The sequence below is a fragment of the Ochotona princeps genome, chromosome 7 (assembly GCF_030435755.1).
Source record: "Ochotona princeps isolate mOchPri1 chromosome 7, mOchPri1.hap1, whole genome shotgun sequence".
Lineage (NCBI taxonomy): Eukaryota > Metazoa > Chordata > Mammalia > Lagomorpha > Ochotonidae > Ochotona > Ochotona princeps.
The window spans coordinates 51,502,827-51,525,322 of NC_080838.1; the positions used below are offsets into that span (position 1 = coordinate 51,502,827).

Consider the following 22,496-nt stretch of genomic DNA (forward strand, 5'->3'; position numbering starts at 1 on the left):
TCATTTACCACTGTTCCATTGACCAGATCTGTTGAATCTCCCTGTGTAAAACCCACTGAGTACAACCCAGTGACTATCCATTCTCTTACACAGTGGCACAGGGAAACTACCCTTTGCTCCCTAATGTCTTAGTCCCAAAGGCCTCATCTGTTCTTCTCTATGTAGGGAACTCACTCCCACCTTGAAGTCTCTTGTTATCTTGAGCTGCTGCATGCTTTACTCATTTCCACAGCCAAGGTTGGCACCCCCTGAACAAGTTGTTAATCACTACTTCCAAATTGTAGAGATGCTATTTAAAAACCCATACATTTCTGATTGGATCTATTATGATCTCAAGATAACTGATCAAACAAATGCCTTCTGTTCTCTCAATCTTTTTACCTGTAACGTATTAATCGTCAGGTTCCATACAACTGATCTCTAAATCTTCCACTCTCCTGATCGGGTTGCAGGCTGTATCATGTTTAGCTATCCTTAGAGCTGCAAAGCATTGACTTCAAGGCCCTCACTTAGCGTATACCTTGATAAAGGAACTCTGCTGCCTTGTTTGTTTCATAGTCCAACTCCTTACCTCCTCCATTTCCAGCACAGCAAAGGATGCCTGAAAAATAGTCTCCAAGGACTTGGTATTTTCTTGTACTTATAGCCGTGTGTGGAGATTTTTTCTGAATTGCAGACCGACTCACAAAAGTATTAGATGAGGGCAGAAAGGGAGGTCAGTGGAAAATTCTTTCTCATAACTACATAGTTCTGGAGAGTTGGTATGAAAAACTCAGTGGCTCAGTGCCTCAGGTTGAATGTACCAAGAATACGAATTGTCACTTTTTATCTTGTGTGCTTATATTATCCGTGTGGATGGGGAAAAAAATTGAGACCTCCACATCAGTCAAGCTTAAGAAATTCCAGTGGACTCTTTCATGTGCCCACCTCCCTTTTGGAGTTTGGCAGCTTTTGTAAAGTTTTTTTTCTTTATTATTATTTTTTTTGGGGGCTAGGCCTCAGGGCAAAAAATGGTCACCTGAATCTTGAAAGCTACATTACCATTTGGAAGCATCGGTATAGAATTAGAAAGTCAGGAGTGACTGTATTGGGAGGTAAAGGTCAAGACTGGTGGGACACTGTGGAATTCTTGTCTGCACTGCTCAGGAGTGCTTTTCCCTTGTGTTTCTGCTTGAAAAACCTGGGGGAAAAATGCTCATGTTGAGTTCACAGAAATAGATAAAGATACTAAGAACTGAGAGAATCGTTCAGAATCAGCTTCAATAGAGAGGTTAAGCCTACTGAAAGAATTTACTGCATCAGAGCTGTTTTTCCCCACTTCTGCAGGTGATTAAAGTAATAAAAATGGTGTTTTCCTTTCATTATTTGCAAAGACTTAAATCCTAGTGTAAATAGACAAGAAATGAACAGAAAGCAAACTTGAATGTGGGATGTTTAAAAACACCCAGGGAGAAATATGTATCTATATGGAGATCAGTAATTCTTGCCCCACTATCCGAAGGGCACAACTTATGAGATTTTCATTTCGTCATGAGGAGGTTTATACTAAACTCTGAGATTCATAATGAAGGAGGAGTTCTTTGCATACAGAAACAGCATTTTGTGATTTCTGTTGATCCTCTAACAGATGCATATGCAAAACGCACCAAAATGAAATTTGGTTTTCTTTTCGCAGTCATTTGGCAAGGAAAACTCTTGTTTGGATTCATTACGTTTTCACAAATACTTGTCCAGTCTCTAATGTGCAACAACAATTGTGTGAATAACAATTGTATGTGAAAATGTGAGCAAAGAATAAAATGCTCAAAATTGGGAACAAGGAATATGGTTGGTTAAAGGCCAGTGATGCGTGGCATAATACTTGGGCCTCGGTGGTCAGCAGTCATAGGCAGTCTGTCAAAGGGAGAAGGTGGTTTGATGTCCTCCAACTATGACCTTCCCAAAGCAACCTTCAAAGGTCTCCTCCAGGATGAACTGTGGCCAAACCCAGAAATCCCAGGCCTGTTCTTCTAGATCGTTTCAAGCTGGCTTGGCATGAACTTGTCCCCATTGGCCACTCCCTACTATTAGTCCCCTCTACAGCTTCAAAAGAAGCTTGACCTGTATCAGGATCCTGGTCACCGGAATTGAATGAAAATGTGTGTGTGTGTGTGTGTGTGTGTGTGAGACACACACACACAGAGAATGCATCTGACAATGTATTAGGTAAGAAAAAAAAAAAACTGCATTCAAGTCAGACTCTCTTCAGGTTACCAATGTGGGTTCTGTCTACAGCCATACCACCCTGAACGCGCCCGATCTTGTCTGATCTCAGAAGCCAAAGTGGGTTCTGGGGCCCAAGTACCTGGGCCATCTTCTGCTGCCTTCGCAGCCACATTAACAGGGAGCAGGATCAGAAACAGAGCAGCCAGGGCTCAAGACAGAATTGCAGGATAAGACAGTGAGCTCACAAGCAACAGCTTAGCGCTGTGTGCCGGAACAACAAGCACTCATGTTTACTTTGTTTTGTTTTTTAGTTATCTTTATTATTTTTCCATGGTACAGTTTTGTAGGTCTAGGAATTCCTCTCTTCTCCTCCTCCATCCCTCTCCACCTTTCTTTCCTACCACTCCTCCCCACAATAATAATTACAGAAGTTCAGTCCTCCAACACAATTACAAGTTCAACATTCTGCTGTTCATGTGTATCATGGCAATGTACGTAGAGATGAAGGTGGAAAAATCTAGCATTGAATTATGCATACTGCAAGGCATCTTCACCTCTCAGTATGCTAGCCTCCATTATACGGTTCATCAGAGACTCTCTGTCTAGATATATATATAGAGATAGATATCTATATATACTTGTTTGCCCACATATCTATTGGTTTTGTATTGGTGCATGAATGTTCCTTTAAATCAGAGAGATTATATGATCCTTGTGTTTATATGTGAAACAAAAAACAGAAATTGTGATGTGCACTGTAATGACCCCCCGCACACACACACCAAATTATCTGTAGTTCATATTCAGCACCTGTGACCTTGGCACCTGACCCAGCTAAAGGCACTTTGAAGAAGGGATTGCAGAAGAGGAGCAGATGATCCCATGTTATCTGGGCATGTCCAGTTACGGTTGCATGGGTGCTTGAAAATGGAGAAACTTCCCAAGTCTTGATTGAGAGGGAGGGTGGCTTATAACCTTGGAAGAAGGATCAGAGAATTCTCCTGGTGCTGGACCTGAAGGTGGAGGAAGGGAACCCTAAGCCAAGAAACCCAAGCACCCTCTGGAAGGCAGAGAAAAGCAAACGTTCTCCCCTTGAGCTTCCGGAAGGAAGGCAGCCCTGCAGACACCTTCACCGCAGCCTCATGCAACTCCTGTCAGGCTTCTGGCTTTCAGGAGATGTAAGACAATACATTTGTGTTGTTCAAACTCATTAACTTTGTGGTCCATATCTTATGGCAAAAATAGCTAACAGCGCAGTTAAAAAAGACCATGTGGCAAGGTGAGAAGAAAGACAAGATGACATCAAACGACCTGGAATAACCTCTGGACCTTGAGTCCCAGTTTGTACTTTTCACACATCCAAATCCAGGCTGTGGTGTAGTGACACCCCCGAGACAGGTCACAGAGCAACCCTTGGGAAACCCTGAAACAGGAAAACAACCCTGAGGACTGGAAGTGTTAGAAGTGAGTGTGATGACGCCTGAGGGAGAACTACACAATCCTCAGCTGTCCTTCTGGAGCAGACCCAGACAGAGGCAGGTGATATGGTCACTTCCCAGAGATCTCCGCCTTTACACTGTGCTGTCAATGTGTCCGAAACCACCGTGACTCGGCAGGCTGTGAGTGGCTGCTCTGGCCAAGCCTGCATGGCAATGGCAGCTGTAGGAACAGCAGGCAGAGCCCCAGAAGTGAAGTGACTTGACGGGGGTGGGGGTTGGGCAGCGGCATGTGCACATGGCCACCGCATCCAGCCTTTTGATGATGAGGGATGAAGCACGACAGGCAAACTCCAGGGGACAGCCAACACCCATTGGTAACACAGGAGGGAAAAGCTGCCCAGGCAGGTGGGAGAAGCCGGGTTGGCCGTCAGATGTCCCCCGTGCCCAGCTCAGCAGCATGAGCCTGGAGACCAGACGGGGAGCCAGCACACACAGGGCTGAGAGCAGGCTTGCTGAAAAGCTGGCAGGGCACAGCAGAGAAGGACGGCTGCACTCCGTGGCCTCTGCTTTGGTGGTGTGCAAGTGCACAGCTGTGACAGAGTCAGTGGCGACAGCCTCTGCGACAGAGAAGGTTCGGAGCCCGAGATGACAAGGGCAGGTTTCAACACAGGATTAAAGAGTGCACTGAAGCAAGGCCAGTTCCAGAAAAGCCTGACAGCACATTGGGGTTTTTCTTTCAACACCAGTCAGTGCACGCACTCTGTGAGACTCGCTCTGTGCAGGCTTCAGACAGGTGGCACGCTGGAAGCTAGCTGAGGTGTCTTTGTGCTCGGGGTTTCTGGGTCACAGCAGCACAGTGAAGGTGGGCACCGCAGTCTGTACACCTGGGCCTCAGTGCTTGGGACAACGTGTGTAGCAGGAAAGCCAGGTCCAATAGAAAGAGCCGGAGTTCAAGGCTGGCTGCTGCTTCCCTCACCGCCTTTACTGTGCAGTCATCTTCCTTCGCACACTGCACACAGTAGCTGTTTCTCCTTTTCCTGTCCCCAGTGTTCATCTCAAGTTACCAAAGTTTCCTGGCAGCAGTAAGTCCAGCCAGTTCAGGGCCTGGTATTTTTAGGAAGAAGAAAGAGCACATCAACAGTAAGACCTGGAGTCACCACCGAGAACCGAGCTAGGCAAACGAAAGCGATGTTCTGATTTAGTCTCTGTCCAAGGTTGGATGGGCACAGCACAGGAGTGGAAAGAAGAAGGGGTGGACACAGGATGGCATGGGCAGAAGCAGCAGAGCCAGGGCCTGGAATCTGGGGAACAACAAACAACAATACCAAACAATTTGGGGGGCACACACTCACTGTCTTTTCAGTATCTATAGCCAGTCTCCGCTGGGCCCCTGTTGCCAGAGATGTCTGTAGTTAAAACCCACCACAGCCTGTCTGTGTGTGGTGCTTCTGGGGTGTGAGGGCCTCCAGGGAGCAGAACTTGCAAGACTGACACTTACAGGATAGTGGCCAGGAAGAAATGTGAGCCCAGAGCACCCCACCCTGCAATCCCCACTCGGACAAGTAGAGAGCTCTTGGAGAAGCAAACCATCGCATAGCGATCAAAAGCCAGGCATCCAGACATAAGCACTGCTCTTGCCTCTCTCTGTCAGGCCTTAACAAGCCCACAGCCTGACATCCACGAAGCCTGGGAGAGCTCTGGGCACAGGCCAGAAGGGCTCCCCTGGTGCACCACGGCCTTTAAAGCAGTTTGAATTTATTGTGGCTCTTAAGCGGCCCAGGCGAACAGCTTGGCATGGATAATGTCTCGGTTTAATTGGTTAGCGTGCAAGCCACTTGTTTCTACTGTGGAAGCCCTTGTCCCTGCCTTCAGAGCCATCCCTCACAGGCTCCTGGAATCGATACGGCCCTCTCTCAGGCCTGCCTCCCATGCAGCTGCCACTACAACAGGGAAACGAGCCTGCCTCCCAAAATGGGTGCCTGCTTGGTGACGCTGTCATTGGGGTTCGCAAGCATGCCGACATGCATGTTCCCATGTGGGATGGGCCGCAGACACCACTGTGGGTAACCAACCACTGAGAATGTCTTTTTAAGATCAGTTTGGAAGGTTGGCATCAGGACTGCATGAGAAAGTCAGAAATGTAAACAGGAGCGACACCTTCAACGCAACAGGTGCATTCAATCAGATCCTAAACAAGCTGCCAGAGGGAGGACAACTTCCCCAAAGTAGGTGGGTGGTATTGGAATTTCACAGAACAAAAAGCCTAAGATGATCCAAATTTTTATTATGGCATTTCTTTCCAAGGTCACGACATTTCTCTTAAGTCTTCCTAAATCTCTTGACCTTAAATATATCTTGTTGTTATTTTCTAGTAAGGTGTGAGAAATACCTTAACCTTTGTGAGCCAAAAGCCACTGTCTGGATGCTGGTTTAGGCTGAGCACACTGCCATGGTGCGGCGCTGACATGTTGGACTCTCAGCCCCGCAGGCCAGGAGCAGCTGGACGCAGAGACTTGTCCATGTGTCTCTGAGCCTGCCTTGGTTCTGGCAACCCTCAGGGCCACATTGACAGTACATGAAAATTCCCAGGCAGATTAAGGCGAGGAAAATGTTAAACTGTGAAGCCATGCCTCATTGATTTGTATGTCTGTTATTTTTATGTCCTATTACGTATTGGTGTCATCTATATATTCACCCAAACGATTTCATACAAAAGGAATTCGGAAAATCAAACTTTACAAAGCACAATTTATACCATGTTTTATGTGGAATTTGCTATAGCAGATTTAAAACTGTAATGCTTACAATGTAATGGTTACACGCTTTCTTAGCCTGTCAGCTGGACTGGTTGCCTCGGTCTCCAGCCACACCATTCACGCAGGGGATTCACCGCCTGAGACAAGTCATCCCAGACTCTGTGTGTATATTATTTTAGTTTCAAAACAGTTACTTTCTTTACCAGTTGATATTTGTGAAATTCGTACTGGAATATTATTAACAATTATTTAGTCTTTTAATGTGTGATGGCAACTTGAAGTTGAACATGCTGAGTGCAATGTTATCAGTTGCTACTTTCCCAAGGAAAAACGTCAAATAGAAGTTCTGTAGAGATTCTTTCCTCCTCCTCTCCACCCCTCACCCCAGGGTGCTGGGGGAGGATGATGTGAATCTAGAAGGTTGTAGAGTGGTATTCACACCCTCCAGCTCCAGTGAGCCTTGGGGACGAGAAAAGACAACATTAGGACTCCTGCATTTTTATCTTAGCTCATGTATTTAATTTTATGTAAGTTTTATAACACTCTATGTTAGCCCACCGATGTATTAATATAGACCTGTAGTGTACAAGGAAACATAAAATGCATTGACTGCTACAACTGAATCAGAGCCCTCGGCTCCCAGCGTACTGGCGTGCTGATACGAAGTCCATCTTTCAGCAGAGTTCACGTCCAATAGAAGGGAAGAAAAGGGACCCCTCCCAGCTCTGTGTCACTCCTAGTAATAGAAAGGTGGAGTCCTTACACATATGACAGGAGTATGTTCTCTAAGCCCACTGTCTTTAAAAATGACATTTTACTCGTTCCTTTCTCTAAGGAAAAAAAAAAAAAAAAAAAAAAAACCTCTCCAAACCAGACACTGTATCATGATTTGCGAGGTCAAGGGCTGAGTCATATGTTTGGGCTACCTCCAATTCAGACTCAAGACATGGTATTGGATTCCCCGACTTCAAGGTCATGGCCAACAGGCAGTTTAGGTTTAACTCAGTGGCCTTCGCTGCCAAGAAAGATGATAATGTTCTCTGAATCCTCTGGCAGTCTACGTTGATTGTAGGGATGGGTGTGGTTTATACATTGTTGGGTACAATTACCTCCCAGAATACAATGCATCTTCTTTGAGACATCCCAGGGAGATAATTTGGACATAATGAAGATCTATAGTAATCAGATAATTACTATCGATCGCTCTTTAGATGTCTTGATGAGGTAATTAGGGCATACTGGAAAGGAGCTAGGACTGATTGATTGGCATGACTGTAATCTCAAAGATTTCTAATTATGTTTCTTTTCTTCTAATGGCTTATAAACAAACATCATTTTAGCTTTAGAATTTGTCAGGTGCCAGGTTCACTGGGAACACCAGCTTTCCCTATTATGCTAACTAGACACTGAACATCATCAACATAAGCTCATTATGCCTTCCTGCTGAAGCAGAAGAAACTGCAATTAACCCTCACGTTTCTCAGGCTGCTGCATTTCCACATGGCCCGACTCTAGGCCAGGAATAGGGTGCACAGTGCTGTGCTGGACACTGTATGAGGTGCATGTGTGTCGGGTCTCAATGGCCTGCTGGGCACCCATGGAGTCGGGAGGTGCTAAAACAGCAGTCAGGTCATCAAGATCCAGCACATGTGACGGGGGACTGGCTGATGGTGGTTAGGGGCTGGCTGACTGCTCAGGCCCCTGTCACAAGTAATGGCTACTCATTAGGAAGCGATGGTAAACAGCAGGTCAGTCCTGCTGGGCAGCTGGATAAGGTACTTCCTAAATCAGTGAGCTTTTGCCTTACGGCTTCCATTAGACACTAATGAGGGGACTCCCTGTCAGAGAGCACATTCCACATTACCCTAATATTTCCTACACTTTTTAAGACCATTCAGCAGTGTGTAGTATTCAGAAGAGTGGCCTGTCCCATTGATGATGGATGCTAAGGACCACTAAGTGTAAAGTGTGCAATGAGCTGTTTACTTGTAACCAGTGGTGATGGGAAGCTGCACTGGGCAACCAGGCCGATGGTTAGAATTCATGCAGCAGATACAGTGTGGGTGCACTTTGGAGTATGAGACAACCTGGTTCCCACACATGACATTCTCCACTCTAACCCATCTGTACTTGAGAGCCTGGTAGGTGCTCAACATACTTGTGAATCATCCACATGAACATCTGTGTTCTTGAATTCCTCACTTTCTGTTGAATAATTACCAAGGAAGAAAATCATATTTTGCTTTTCCATTTTGGAGATCAAATCCATCCAATTCCTGGACCCACAGATTTAAAAAGTCACAGGTTTCCTAAAAATTTGTGTCATTACAACTTTCAGGAAGGAGAGGAGTAAGTACAGAGGGGTGGGATGGACCACAAAGGAAGTCCAGGATATCTTGTTTCTCCATAACTTATCATGTGCTGTTGTCAGGCTAATTACAACTGTGATTTGAAATGCTTTATTAATTCCATTAACTAGCTTGAGAACAAAAGCATATATGAAATTTGTCTTTGTATTATATCTTTATAGCATAGGCACACAGCAATTTTTTTTATCAGGATTTGAAACAAGGTGTTGCTTTTCAAACTTAATGTGAGCCAGTGTTGGGTATTGCAAAACTTTCCTAAATTGCATCAGCCTATTTCCTGTCATAGGACATACACTGAATACATTCTAATGTTTTTAAAATAATTAGAAATTCTTCATGGATCATTTCAAGCAGCATTCCTATGATCTTATTTCTACATGTGTGGAAATTATAGGAGATATCGAATTAACATCTAAAACGTTCAACTTTTTCATTTGTTGGTTGACTTTATCAATCAAGATACAGGTTTTTGTTTGTTTGTTTGTTTGTTTGTTTTAGTGATCTGCCCACTTTCCTGAAAGTTAATTGAACAGCTATTTTCATTTTTTTTGAGAGATTTTATTTTTATTGCAAAGTCAGATATACAGAGAGGAGGAGAGACAGAGAGGAAGATCTTCCATCCGATGATTCACTCCTCAAGTGACTGCAATGGCCGGTGCTGCACCAAGCCGAAGCCAGGAGCCAGGAACTTCCTCCATGTCTCCCACGCGGGTGCAGGGTCCAAAGGCTTTGGGCCATCATTGACTGCTTTCCCAGGCCACAAGCAGGGAGCTGGATGGGAAGTGGAGCCACCGAAATTAGAACCGGTGCTCATATGGGATCCTGGCATATTCAAGGCGAGGATTTAGCTGTTAGGCCACCACACCGGGCCCGAACACCTATTTTCTTATCTGCTTATCTACACTTTTTTACTTTTCTGTTTTAACTGAGTGTTCTTTCAATTTTGAGCTCTGAATGTTTGCTATTCACTCATACCTGAATCAATGTGATACTTCTTGGTGGTTAAGATAACCAACTACTAGCTTTTCTCCATTTGGCACGATGTAGATTACAAACACACAGTTAGAAGAGGCTTAGCCTACAACAAATGACCAGAGCTGCCATTTGAGGGTCGCAAGGCTGTCAAAGTGGAACCTTGCATGGTGGGGAGGTTTGCTCAGCTCACCCAAGAGCTGCTGAAACTGAAGCAGTATAGTAACATGCTCTTACTTACCTGTCACTTCAGGAAGTTCTGCAACTTGAGAGACAGATGGGAGGACAGCTTCTAGAAGACCCCAAGGCTCTTCATTTTAAAGGGAGCACCCACAACCTGCGCCTTTCGATTCATGACATCGCCCATTCCCTCTGGAAGAGCAAATTGCTGGCTAAGTATCAGGTAGGCTTCCAGATGTACTACACCCTTAACAGCTCCAACAAAGAAGAATTCCACACACTTGCGCCATCTTCTGCTGCTTTTCCCAGTTTAGTAGCAGGAAGCTGCATGGAGAGTGGAGCAACCAGAACCCAAACCAATGCCCACACATGTTGTTGGTATTGTAGGCAACAATATTACCCACTATCCCACAATGTCTATTTAGGACATTAGAAAAATATCTGGATAATGTTAGGACATTTGAAAATAGGCATAACTGAAGGGATGCTTTGAAAAATTCTTTGTGTAATGTTGATATGCACGTTGCCTGTTGATCAGAATGACAGTCCAGACACTGGTATCCTACATCTAAGTACCTGAGTTTAATACCAGTTATTCTCTTGACAGCTTCTTGCTAAGAGAGATGCTGTGAGGCAGCTATGATGGCTCACATGACTGGCTTGCTGCCACACACATGGGATACATGGGTTGACTTCCTCTGTCCCAGATTTATTTTCAGCCCACACCCTGTTGGGGGGGTTTAGAGAAAAGACCAGTTTTTGGGAACACTCCCTCTGCCTCTCTAATAAAAAAGTAAGTAAACAAATTTAAGTTTCAAATAACTGTGCTATGGCTTTTCACTTTTAATAACTAAAAGGCTTTTTCAGTACTGTCATTTCAATCAATTTTCAGTCGATATTCATAATCAATTGATTTTTTTTAAAAAAATGGACTGAATTCTAATAACATGGAAATGAGAAGGATGTTGTTTATCTGCAAGTGCCACACATTAAGTTTTAGCCCTTACAAAGAAAATGAGAAAGGAACTCCTGTTTGGGCACTGAAATATACAAATAAAAGTCAGGGTTTTATTCAATAGCCAGTCTAAAAGTATTAGTGCCCAGTCTCACTGTACGGGCCTATGGGAATCTGACTGCACTGGTCCCTGGCTTGCCCCTCCTGCACTTCCCCTTCGTGTTCCGCCCCCTCCAGCAGTGAGTCTGAGCTCTCAGGGAGACAGCTTTGATGGATTTTCAGACCTCTCACCCACTCCCAGAAGGGGCAGACATATTTATGGAGGCTCTAAACCTGTGTCTACATACACAGGTTTAACCCAAATTCAGCAGCCTCCTTTTTGCTCTCCGCTAAGGTGAGTCAGTGAATACGCTGGAAAGACTGACTTCCCAGCTCCATCCCTGTTTCCCTGCGTCAAGCACTTACATTTGAAGTAAGGGATGCAACCCCGACAGCACCATCCCACCCCTCCACCCAGTCCATTAACAATGGGCAACTCTGGCTGGCCTGCATGTAGGATTCTGCTCTGTTGTTCAGCACAGGATGCAGACAGCCAATTGAGACTGTCTCATGATATCTCTTCCTTGCTTCCTTCTTACTGGTGTGCCACAACTGTCATAACATTTCTCAGATTTCCCCGTTTTGATTTCCTTGTATGCTGCCCTTAATGGCAAACACTACCTTTGTAATAAATGCTAATTTGGAATTCGTTCATTTGAACGCTGGCTCCATGGTTACCACCTGTAGAGCTTTGTGTGCACTTTATGCCTCGGTCTGTGAACTAGGGGTTCTTCGGTTTATCCTGTTGCAAATGAGGAGACAGAGGCTTGCAGAGGTTCCTCAGCTTGCCCCAGGGATTCACATGGACCAGTGGAGGGCGCTCTCAGGCCGAATGCATTGGGTCCTGGAGCCTCTGCCTTTGCCCACCAAGATCATTGCTTCCCATGTAGCAGCCGGTTTTTTCATTTATTGAACACAGACACTGGACATGTGCTGTAAAGAGAGGCTATACTTTTAGGAAACTGAAGTCTCCTAGAGGTTTGACGGGTTTTCAGCCAAGGGTTTTCTTGAGGTAACTAATCGAGTTTCCAGGTTCCAGAAGTGGGGAACCTGGGCTCCCCGTGACCCACACAGGGGAGGACAGAGGCATGAAAGGAAACGGCCTCGTGATCTGGTTCTTTAGGTTTTCTTTGCTTTTCTCCAGAACAGCCCTGCAGGGATTCCTTTTAATGAGCCACTGAGCAGTGACTGGTGTATTTAGGTTTTCTTTTGCACTTTTCTGAGACCTCCTCCTCCATCCCCCTTCCCCCCCCAAAAAAAAATCTATTACAAAGGCTCTTTTTGCAAATGAGATGCAGATGGCAGTGGAACTAGGGGGCTGGATTCAAGACACTGACTCCCAAGGCACACATCTCAACTCTGCTTTTTAGCTGTATGACGTAGGGGGAGTTATTGAACCTCTTTGGACCTCAGTGCTTGCTTATGAAAACAGGGTCATGGCATACTTGCCCCTAGGGGTTGCTGTGAGGACTAAATGAAGTCATCTGTGTGATTTTAAGAAGGGAGGCCAGTGGCAGAGTGTCTGTTGGCAGCCACAGTGTGAGGCCCTCATTGATGGCTGATTCTTTTATATCCTATAGGAAATTCCTTTTTATCAAATCTGGAGTGGATCTCAGAGACACCTGCACTGTACCTTCACTCTGGAAAGATTCAGCCTGAACACAGTGGAGCTGGTGTGTAAACTCTGTGTGCGGCAGGTGGAAGGAGAAGGCCAGATCTTCCAGCTCAACTGCACGGTGTCAGAGGTAAGCCGCACGTGTGGGCCGGGGATGCCCGCCAGGCAGGGCTGCAGGGGAAGCGCAGGCCCCAAGATACTGCTTAGGATGCACATATCTCATATGGAAGTACCTGGTTCGAATCCAAGTTCCTCTGCTTCCCATCCAGCTTCCAGCTAATGACGACCCTGGGTGGCAGCACATGGTGGCTCAGATACAGGGACCTTTAATTTCTTTTTTCTTTTGCCTCTACTTTGAAAGAAGGACTCTTGATTTCTGTTCTCCCTGCTGCTTCATCCTCCAAAAAGCAGATGTGTCCTTTCTCCCCTAGAACGGGAAGAGTTCCAGAAACCCAAGTAAAACTGACCTGAGTCTCCTTTTCTTGGCTGTTGGTGCATCTCTGGCTGGCCACTGTCACATATGCAAGTTCAGAATTAACATCAGTCTTGGGGTGGGCAGTATGAAAAGGCTGGCTAAGCTACCTCTTGGAATGCCTGCATCGCGCTGGGCAGAGCTGGTTCTTATCCTGGCGGTTCTTCTGTACCATCTCCCTGTTAATGCACCTCTGGAGGCAGCAGAGGATGGCCCAAGTTCTTGAGCCCCTGCCAAACACAGGGAAAGGCCCAGTTAGAGTTCATAGCCTCTGGCTGTGTCTTGGCAGAGCCCCGTTAGAGCCATTCGGGTAGTGAACTTGTGGATGGAAAACTCTCTCTCCTGCCTCTCTGTCGCTCTTTCAGATAGATAGATGATAGGTACAAAAACTTTGGAAAGAAAGCAAAAAAAAACACTTTCGTGTGTGTATGTGTGTGTGTGTGTGTGTGTGTGTGTGTGTGATCGCTTTTTAAAACTTTTCTGTAAGGACAAAGTGGTGCCCACAGCCATGTATGTTCCCTTGGAACATATATGTTCCCAGCCACAGGCCATGGTTGGGTAGCCAAGGGGCCCCCACCCCAGTGGAGGAACAAAGCAGGGGGAAGCTAAGTTGTGTGCTGCTAGCTAAGTCCCAGGTGCCAGGATTGTGGCATTTGAAGCTAGTGGGGGCCTGCCCAGCCTGAAAACCACCCCTCTTTGCTCCCCCACACCCCCACCCCCATCCCTGCTCCAAATGGGTCCATTGGTGTGTGCGCAGAGCTGCTGGGCAGGGAAGCAGGCACCTCCACCGCAGGCGGTTCTTGGTTCCCACAGCCTGCGAGGTGCAGTAGCCTTGCCTCCTATAGTTCCGGGAGACTTTTGACTCATCAACAACTTTAGTCACAGCCACTGGTGACATTCATAAGGAATGATCTTGGTGTCAGGGTGCCATGGCAACCGCCAGGGCCTGGGCTATCTCCCAGGCGCACTGCACCACCCCTGCTGGTTGCGGAGGGTGTGTTCACTTTCCAGGCCCAGCAGGTCCTCGAAACTCAAAAAGCACCCAGCTCCGGGGACAACAATGGCTGCGGGATTTGGGAAGGGGCTTGTTGGGGGCGGTGAGGTTTGGCCCTTTGAAGCAGGCTCTGTGTTCCGCGTGAACATTGGCTGTGTACTAAACAGTGGCTCAGATGCAGCTACAAATGAAAGACGGCTCCTGTGGGACTGTGTCCCGCCAGCCTCCTCGCGGAGAAAGCCCCGTTTTGCGTGGTGTGATCGCAGCTGAAGAACTTTCCTTTCTTGTGCCAACACGGAGGAAAGATGAGATCCTGCGCACTTGGCAGCAGTGGGCTCAGACAGCAGCGCTCCTGTTGCGGGGTTGGCATTTGCCCATGTGTGACAAGCATATTTGACTGGCGAGTGCGGGGGAGGGTGGCCAGCTTGCAGATGACTTTGGGGATTAAGGGGTAGTCTATGGCTTTTACTTCTGGGTCACTAAGTACCACTGCTGTGGTTAGCATTTCAATGCCGGTGTGGATCTGGTGCGGATGCCCTGTAGAGGGGCTCTGGGCTGAGCAACAATGGTTTCTGCCCAGTCTCCAGACTCTCCCCCCTCCTCATCCAAACCTGCCACAGCGGACACCATGTGACAAAGCACCCTCCACAAAGAGGAAACCAGCTCTATTGGTGGTTGCTTTCTTAGGAACCCGGCTCCTTGCTGGGGTCACAGGGCAATACAGCAGGTGGGCTGGGCTTCCAGTTCCAAAATGCTACCTCCCAAGCATGGGCTGATTGACCAGGAACTAGCTGCCCCCTGCCCATGGCTTCCAGGGTGCTCAGCCGCAGTCACAAAATCATGAGGCCCTTGGTGGCTTCTGTTCACTGGCAGGGAAGGACCTATTGTACTCTGCAGAAACCAGGCTCTGCAGACACACGGTGATCCTGGCAAGAGCCAGACACTTTTGTCCTTTCCCGGTTCCTTTAGCCAGAAATTCGACAGCCTCTGGTTTCATGGAGAGAAATGTGAGACTGAAAGTAGCTAGAAGGTTAGAAGTAATGCAGGAATTCATATCAAAATGTAAATGCTGGCAAATTTTTTTTTGTCATTTTAAAAAAGTTGTTGGATGAGTAATTACCAGCAAGCTACCCTTCACCACCAACAGAGTTGTGACAATAGGGAAGCAGATGGTCTCTTTGGGCCTCCTGTTAAGTTTTAGCTGTGGCTGAAGATTCCTCAGAAGAAAGTCCCAAAGTGTAGAGTACTGGGAGGGTATGGGCATGCTCACCCTCCGGCCTTGCCTCAGTTTCCTCAAGTGTAAAGTGATATAAACATCTACTAACTTATGGGTCTGTTGTGAAAAGGCAGTGAGTGTTAGTACTGTAAACAGAGCCTGGCTCACAACACATGCCCCATCACCATTGTGTGAGTGATGCCACGGCGGTAACAGGTGTTTGTGTGACCTCTGTCACTCTGATCTGTAGCAAAGCAGGAAACCCAATCCCCCTCAACACAAGCAAAGAAGTCAGCTTTCCCAAAATATTGCTGCAGTGCATGCGTCTGAACCATGGAAAAAGTAAAGCTTAAGTTCGGGGTGGATTTTCAACCATATAATAAGAGATTTCCAGACAATAATAATTATTGTAATTTCTTCCATTTGCTAGAACTTATAACCTCTAATTAGTGACATGTAGCAATTTTCTGTACCGGAGAACAGTATTCATATGGAAAATAATGCCACTTTTCAACAGCCATTCCTTCCTTATGTATGCTGTTGCCCAGAACCTGTTCAAAATGACCAATGGGAAACTCTAGTTTTATCCCTTTCTTTTGCTTTTTTTTTTCAAGTGACTATGCTAAGAGTCAAAATGTGAGAATAGGAAGTTATCGCTCCCATGGAGTCCTCAAAATGTGTGCCGTCACCACAGCAGCTGCTTGGTTAATATTGAGAAATCATATGTTTCATTACGGGCATCCTAACATCCAAGGCAGATGGTACCAATATCATAAACCACCATTGTAATCAGCATTGTGTGATACCAAGCACTAGTTTTACCTGCAAGCCAAGGAAGAAATCATAGCAACTGAAATTAGTGGATGAAATGATAGTGTCAACGTAGACACATATTTTCCCCTTACTTCCAAAGCTATTGTCAACCAGCCGGAGAGAGAGAGACAAGAAATGATGTCCTACTGAGCTTTTTTCATCTACACAGAAATAAAGTGGCCCCGGTGTGAGCGCTCAGGTCTTTCATGCACACATGAAATGGTGGTGGTTCTTTTTTCACTGGAAAAAGGGGGACAGCATGATGGTAGAAGCGGACCTTCCTGAGATCCAGGCCTATCTTTAACCTGCCTTGCGTTCGAGGATGTAAGAGTGAGAAAGCATCAAACCCTTTGTGCCAGTGGGTTGGAAATAAGCTCTGTGTGCTATAGGGGTGGGCTTCTGTCAGGATCTGGCCTCTTCTATCCTCTCTGTCCTAGAAAAATGACCAATTCTGAGAATGGCAAAAAATATGCTCATTTTCAAGGAACTTGAGAACTCTCAGTAAGTCATGCAAAAATACAAGCACTGTGCCCTGGGCACAACAGAAGAAGCAGGAGGGCTGGGAAGCTGCTCCAGGAGACCTCTAGTCGCCCTGGGTATTGTGCTGGGGAGGGTTGGGGACAGCCTCAGGGTACCTGCTTTTAGGGCTAGGCAATGAGGAGACTGCCAATGAAGAGCAAAGAAAAGGCAAGAATTTTTAGGGGTGGTTGCATCTTCAGCAATGGCACAGGACACACCGGGTGGTCCACTCTGAGGGCAACATGAATCTCCAAGGATGGGGCAAGCTGAGAGGGGCTGGAGTGTCACTGGGAAGTCTTGGAAGCACCACTGTCCATGCAGGCCTGGACTCTGCACTTGACAGGCATCTCCCCTGTGTCATCATACCAGCCACCAAGGCAGATAAGACTGTACAAACATCCTTCCTTCCCTGATTAGTTACTAGTTGGAACTACATGTGGGAGTAAGGGGACTTAAGACTTCTGAATGAGAAAGCAAGGACAAGCAACGTGGGTGAATGTGAATGTCATTGTGCACCTTTAGGAATAGTCTGGCAGACAGGCAGGTTGGAGCATGGAAGAGCAGGGGGGAACCACTGTGGCCAATGGTCACAATGTCTGAGCTGTCAGGTTCAGGTGTCCTGAACATGAATCTCTGGATAGACACTGGCATGTGTTTCAGGTCACTCCTCTGGTTCCTTTGTTTCTCTGGCTGCTTTGTTTCTATATCCCTAGATCTTCTCATATTCTCATTCTCTTTTATATTCTCTTTCTCTCTATCTATCTCTTTGCTTGTTGGGAGAGTTCTGTTCAACCCTCAGGGTCTCAGTGTGCCCAGCACTGGGTATGGAGACCAAATCATCATCACTGTGTACGTTACGGCAAATAAGAAATTAGCTTTGCTCTAAAATGTACCTCCTGAGACACTGAATGAGCTTTGTGCTGTGTGGTTATCCAATCTTACAGGTAAGCACTGGCTGCTGACCCTGGAATGTGGAACACATGGCTAGCCTACTCTGAAACAGACAGCTAACACACACACACACACACACACACACACACACACACACACACGTACCCATGCCCACAGCTGTAGAGACCCCTGGAGTAGTGCAGGGTAGGGTGTAGGAAGGCTCTGGGTGTTGGTGACACTGGCTAAGCTGAACACTCAGAGAGACATCAGAGCCTTCATGGTGGCGGGAATTGTGGGTGACTACTTTATCCTCCAGCAACTAATTATGCACACCAAAGACTTACCTGCCTTCAGAATAGAAAGCAATGACATTTAAAGTAGATTAAGTAGATTTTCTTTTATTGCTGTAATGGTTCCCGGGCAACATTTGCTTTTGCTTTTCCATCCAGGAGAAGTGATCAGAAAATGATTAGACTTTTCTCCTGCAGATGAAAATTCGGATTTTACATTTGTGCTGTTTTATGAGCTGAAACTATTTTAAGAGCCAATTTATGGCTTTCTCTACTAAAAATTAGATTACAAAATAAGGTGAATAGCCATTGTAGAATGCCATTGCTCATTTACCTTAAGGCAACATGTGGTGTTTACCGTATTGTTATAAAAAGAATTAATTCTAATTGGATATCACCTAGCTGCATTCTGTTTCATTCAACAAAAGCAGAAGCCAGCCATCTTTTGTAGGACTTTGAGGCCACTGGGGCATTGCTCAGGGCATCCCTATGGCTCAGACAGTTGCCAGCAGCTCCCTTCACATTCTCATATCAGATCTGTCCATTCTTAAGGAACTGCCCTGGTGAACAGCTTTTCCCTCCTGACACCTAAACTTTGAGAGCACTGAAACTACTTATCCCCCTCTCTCACCCTGGAGAAACCCATGAGAAATACTGTTGCATAATCACATCAGAACTTTCCATGTAGTCCAGTGCCCAACAAAGAGCATTGGGTAGGTATTAGCTCCCAAATCCCCTTATCTTCACACCCAGGTTACACAGTAGAACTCAGTAACTGTGGACCACCAGGCAGAAGCCTATTATCACTTAGAAGAATAAACATTCATTCTCTTCTCATCCCCCTCAAAGCAAGGCATTATATTGTTTAGTTCCATAGGGCCTGCTTTTGTCTTCAGAAATAATGTTGTGTTGTTCCTGGTCCTGATACAGGAACCTACGGGCATGGATTTGCCACTGCTGGATCCTGCAAGTACCATCACCACTGTCACGGGACCGAGCGCCTTCAGCATCCCTCTCCCAATCCGGCAGAAGCTCTGTAGCAGCCTGGATGCACCACAAACTCGAGGCCATGACTGGAGGATGCTAGCCCATAAGCTCAACCTGGACAGGTGAGTATATAGCCAACCTTCAGCATGAATTTCTCTGTTAGGCATGAGTAGGGCTGACAACTGGTAGACCTTGGGCAACAATCCTCTCTTTTCATCCATTCTTCTATTTACTTTCTCAGTCCTAACTACTGTGTCTTAATCTCCTTGTTTGTTCCCTTAACCTTGCAAACAAGGTGTTAAGTGAGATTCTGGATCTGACATTTCTAAGTATGCAGTTTCATGCTCCACTTTGCCAAGCTGATCAGCTAAATCCACTCCAAATAACAAGAGCCATAGCATCATGTCCATCATGGTCGTGTCCACGACCACCAGAGCCTGGGCCTGAAAGAAAATGTTAAATATCTGGGTTACTTATGCAGTATAAAACCCATCAACAGCTTGTGTCTTACATTATTTTAGTTTTGAGGCTATCTTATGGTCTTTTATTACCTTAATTCTGAAGTTAACGAAGTTAAACATCGCATCTCCTGTCTGGGACTGATCGAGACAAGTGTGGGCCAGTTATTTAGGACAGCCCATGGTAAACCACAGTGGGACTATGCTAGTTTGAGCCAGATGGCTTAGTTCTGTAAAAACACAAAAGAAAACAGATCCGTAAATCATGCCATTCAGCACATTTTCCCTTTGCCCATTACAGGTACTTGAATTACTTTGCCACCAAATCAAGCCCAACCGGTGTAATCCTGGATCTCTGGGAAGCACAGAACTTCCCGGATGGAAACCTGAGCATGCTGGCAGCTGTCCTAGAAGAGATGGGAAGACATGAAACAGTAGTGTCGTTAGCGGCAGAAGTGCAGTATTGACCATGTGGGAGGCAAAAGTAGACACACACAGGGAGTCTGTGGTCGCCCAGGGGTGTCACAGCACAAACGGACATCGGACCAATGAGCTTCACAGGCCAGATCCCAGTAGGAAGAGAGAGATGAAAACCAGATACACCTTCTGATATACATGCCCACTTTCCTCGGACAGCATTGCCAGAGTTAAGCAAAATTGTGTAAATTTGTACCTTGAATTTAGAAACCAACCTAATTTTCCTCTTAGTTGGGCTGTATGCTGTGTGGTACAGGATCTTACAGTTTCCTAGGAAACGCTTTTTATTGCTATCCAGATGTATGGATAAACTTTCTTAACAAACCCAATTTCTACAAACGTTGTTTACATCGAATTGGACAGGGATGCAGACACTGTCCATGGCTCGTTCTATTTTTGTTCAAATCATTTGAAGTTGAAGCTGTGGACGGTTTGTTGTGTCTATTTCAGATTAGTAATTTACAGAGAAATCACAGACTTTTGCTACAAATCATGTGCATCGAGTGTCTCGGATAATCCTCCATCCGTGTTCTGTTTCTAGGACTTGTAGAACCAGTATTACTGTTTGTATCAGGGAAGTGGAGAATTTAAGTGTCAGGGAGAAAGGACTAAGACTCCTTGTTCCTCCGGGGGGAGGCCTGCCTGGTGCCCTTTGAGAATCAAACTGTAGTGTTGCAGGGAAGAATGTGATTCACATCCAACCATACAAACAAGCGTTCCTCCACATCACGTATGTCATAGGCAGTTGGAAGTGGTGTTTGCTTTTTAAAAAGATATCATTGTTATTATTACCCTTACTGTTACTATTGATGTATATTTGCAAGTATTCTAGCAAAGACTTTCTTTCAACTTCTTTTTTTTTTTTCTATTAGCAGTTCTGTTAGTAGTTGGGAATTGACTGGACCTACTCTACCTTCTCACAGAACAGAGTGGGAGTGATCACCATTTGAACAGCCCTTGCTTCCTTGACCTTTGACCCTTCTACCTGTCTGCAGTGGAAAAACAGGAAAAGATGACTGGTTTGATCCATGTTTTCTTTTCAACTTGCTTAGTCAGGCTCTTTCTCCTCTAGGTCTTACCAAGAGAAGTATAACATGTGGTCATCAGTGTTGACTCCCTACCATGGTCCTCTGTCTTTAGGGCTACATGGTAAGAGGACCAGTTCCTAAGTTGGAATCAGGGTTTAATACCGCTGAGCTGCGCTACTTTGGGAGCATTTAGCCTTCCTGGACTTGAAGTTCTGCAGTAAATGAAGGTGGAAGTGTGTCATCTCGAGGTTCTAAGATGCTGTCTTTTATTGTCATGCTTCCAGTCTCACGCCTTGTTTAAAACTCACAGTGGACTCTGGCCTGGTTTCTTCAAATAATTAATTAGTCTTTTGTCCAGGCTACATTATGCCTTTCAAAGAGTTCTGATGTGGAAACTAATTATACTAAATAGCAACATACTTTGACTGCCTTTCAAATCTTGATTTTATTTCACCTCATTCCAAAGTTCACTAAGAGATGGCATCCCTCCATTTCTTTCTTTTTCTTTCTTTCTTTCATTTTTCTTTCTTTTCTCTTGGGACCCCCTCACTTTCTTGACTTGTCCTGGCTTCTTCATATCAAAACAAGTTTATCCACAAGTATGAACTAGGTGCATTTGTCCTCTCGCTGATTTTTGCTTTCATGCTATTGGGTACTGTACACACAGGTTATTCATTAACCCTTTTATACTACAAAATGTTGGTCAACAGACTTTTTGTAACTATTTCACTCCCTTGGGACCATCACAGGCTGTTTGTTTTAACAGAGGGACTCCATTCTTCACTGGCGAATGAAAAGTCAACAGTCTAATAACCAAACTAAGACTGAATACAAAGCACGCATGTGGATGAATCAAAAATCTCCCAGGCATGGCTGTGGCTTACTTTTGGGCTGGAAGTATCCAGGTTGCTGACTGTGTTTTAATAGAAATCATTTATACATTTTCTCCAGACTTTCCAAATGTAGTTCTTACTTTGGTGATTTCTTGGTAAGCTCAGACTCCTTCAGCCTCTTCAATGAAGAGGGAACTGTGCTCTTTCTAGGGAATCTCCTCTTCTATACTATTCATTTCTTATCTTCTGGTTTAGACATGTATTCTTTGATTGTCTCTCAGGATGTCCCAGCCCCCACTGCGTTACTATTTTCACTTGCAAAAGTATTCATCACACTGACTACATTTAAGTTCAATAGATAAGGTTTGTACAATGAAAAAAATTGTACTCTAAATTTTAAAACAAATTTAAATATATATTTTTAAATGAAGGGGAAAGAGTATTGTCCATTGCTACATCTTGAAATAAATTTAACCTGGCATGATTACTCATCAGTGCTGAGATTGCACAATCAACTATGGAAATCACCAACTAAAATCTAAACTGGATCCTCAAAAGGAACTTCTACTGCCATCGATATATTGGGGAAGCAGATATGGAGTTATCCTGATGCATCAGTTTCAAAAGTTTTGCTAAAAGCTTTGATAAAAGAAGCCACCAATAGAGAAATATTGAGTGTAACAGCAACTGTAATCTGGAAGCCACTGAGGGCCCTTGAAGTTCAATTTAGATGTTTGTTTTTCATTGAACCTCCCCCTTCCCAAACTACAAGTGGGAAAAAATGGACAGATTCCTTGTGAGGGTCTCATCTCTCCCAGAACCCTGTGAAGCTTGTCAGCAAGCGAATGACAATTTCCTAGGTGTAACACAGCATTTATGCCAAATCATTTTTACCATGGATTTTGAATTCCTTCTCCATCGGAGTGAA

The 22,496-nt window shown here is 45.3% G+C and overlaps 1 protein-coding gene across 1 annotated transcript in view; it reads left to right on the plus strand.

Moving 5' to 3' along the window:
- The window catches only part of UNC5C (unc-5 netrin receptor C), a 347,572-nt gene extending 326,341 nt beyond the window's left edge, over nt 1-21,231 (plus strand). The window contains exons 14-17 of the mRNA XM_004590551.4: nt 9,995-10,144; nt 12,556-12,720; nt 18,716-18,894; nt 19,532-21,231. Coding sequence (XP_004590608.2) covers nt 9,995-10,144; nt 12,556-12,720; nt 18,716-18,894; nt 19,532-19,697 — 660 coding nt within the window. The 3' untranslated portion in view covers nt 19,698-21,231. The remainder of the gene's footprint in view (nt 1-9,994; nt 10,145-12,555; nt 12,721-18,715; nt 18,895-19,531) is intronic.
- Nucleotides 21,232-22,496: the final 1,265 nt, after the last annotated feature.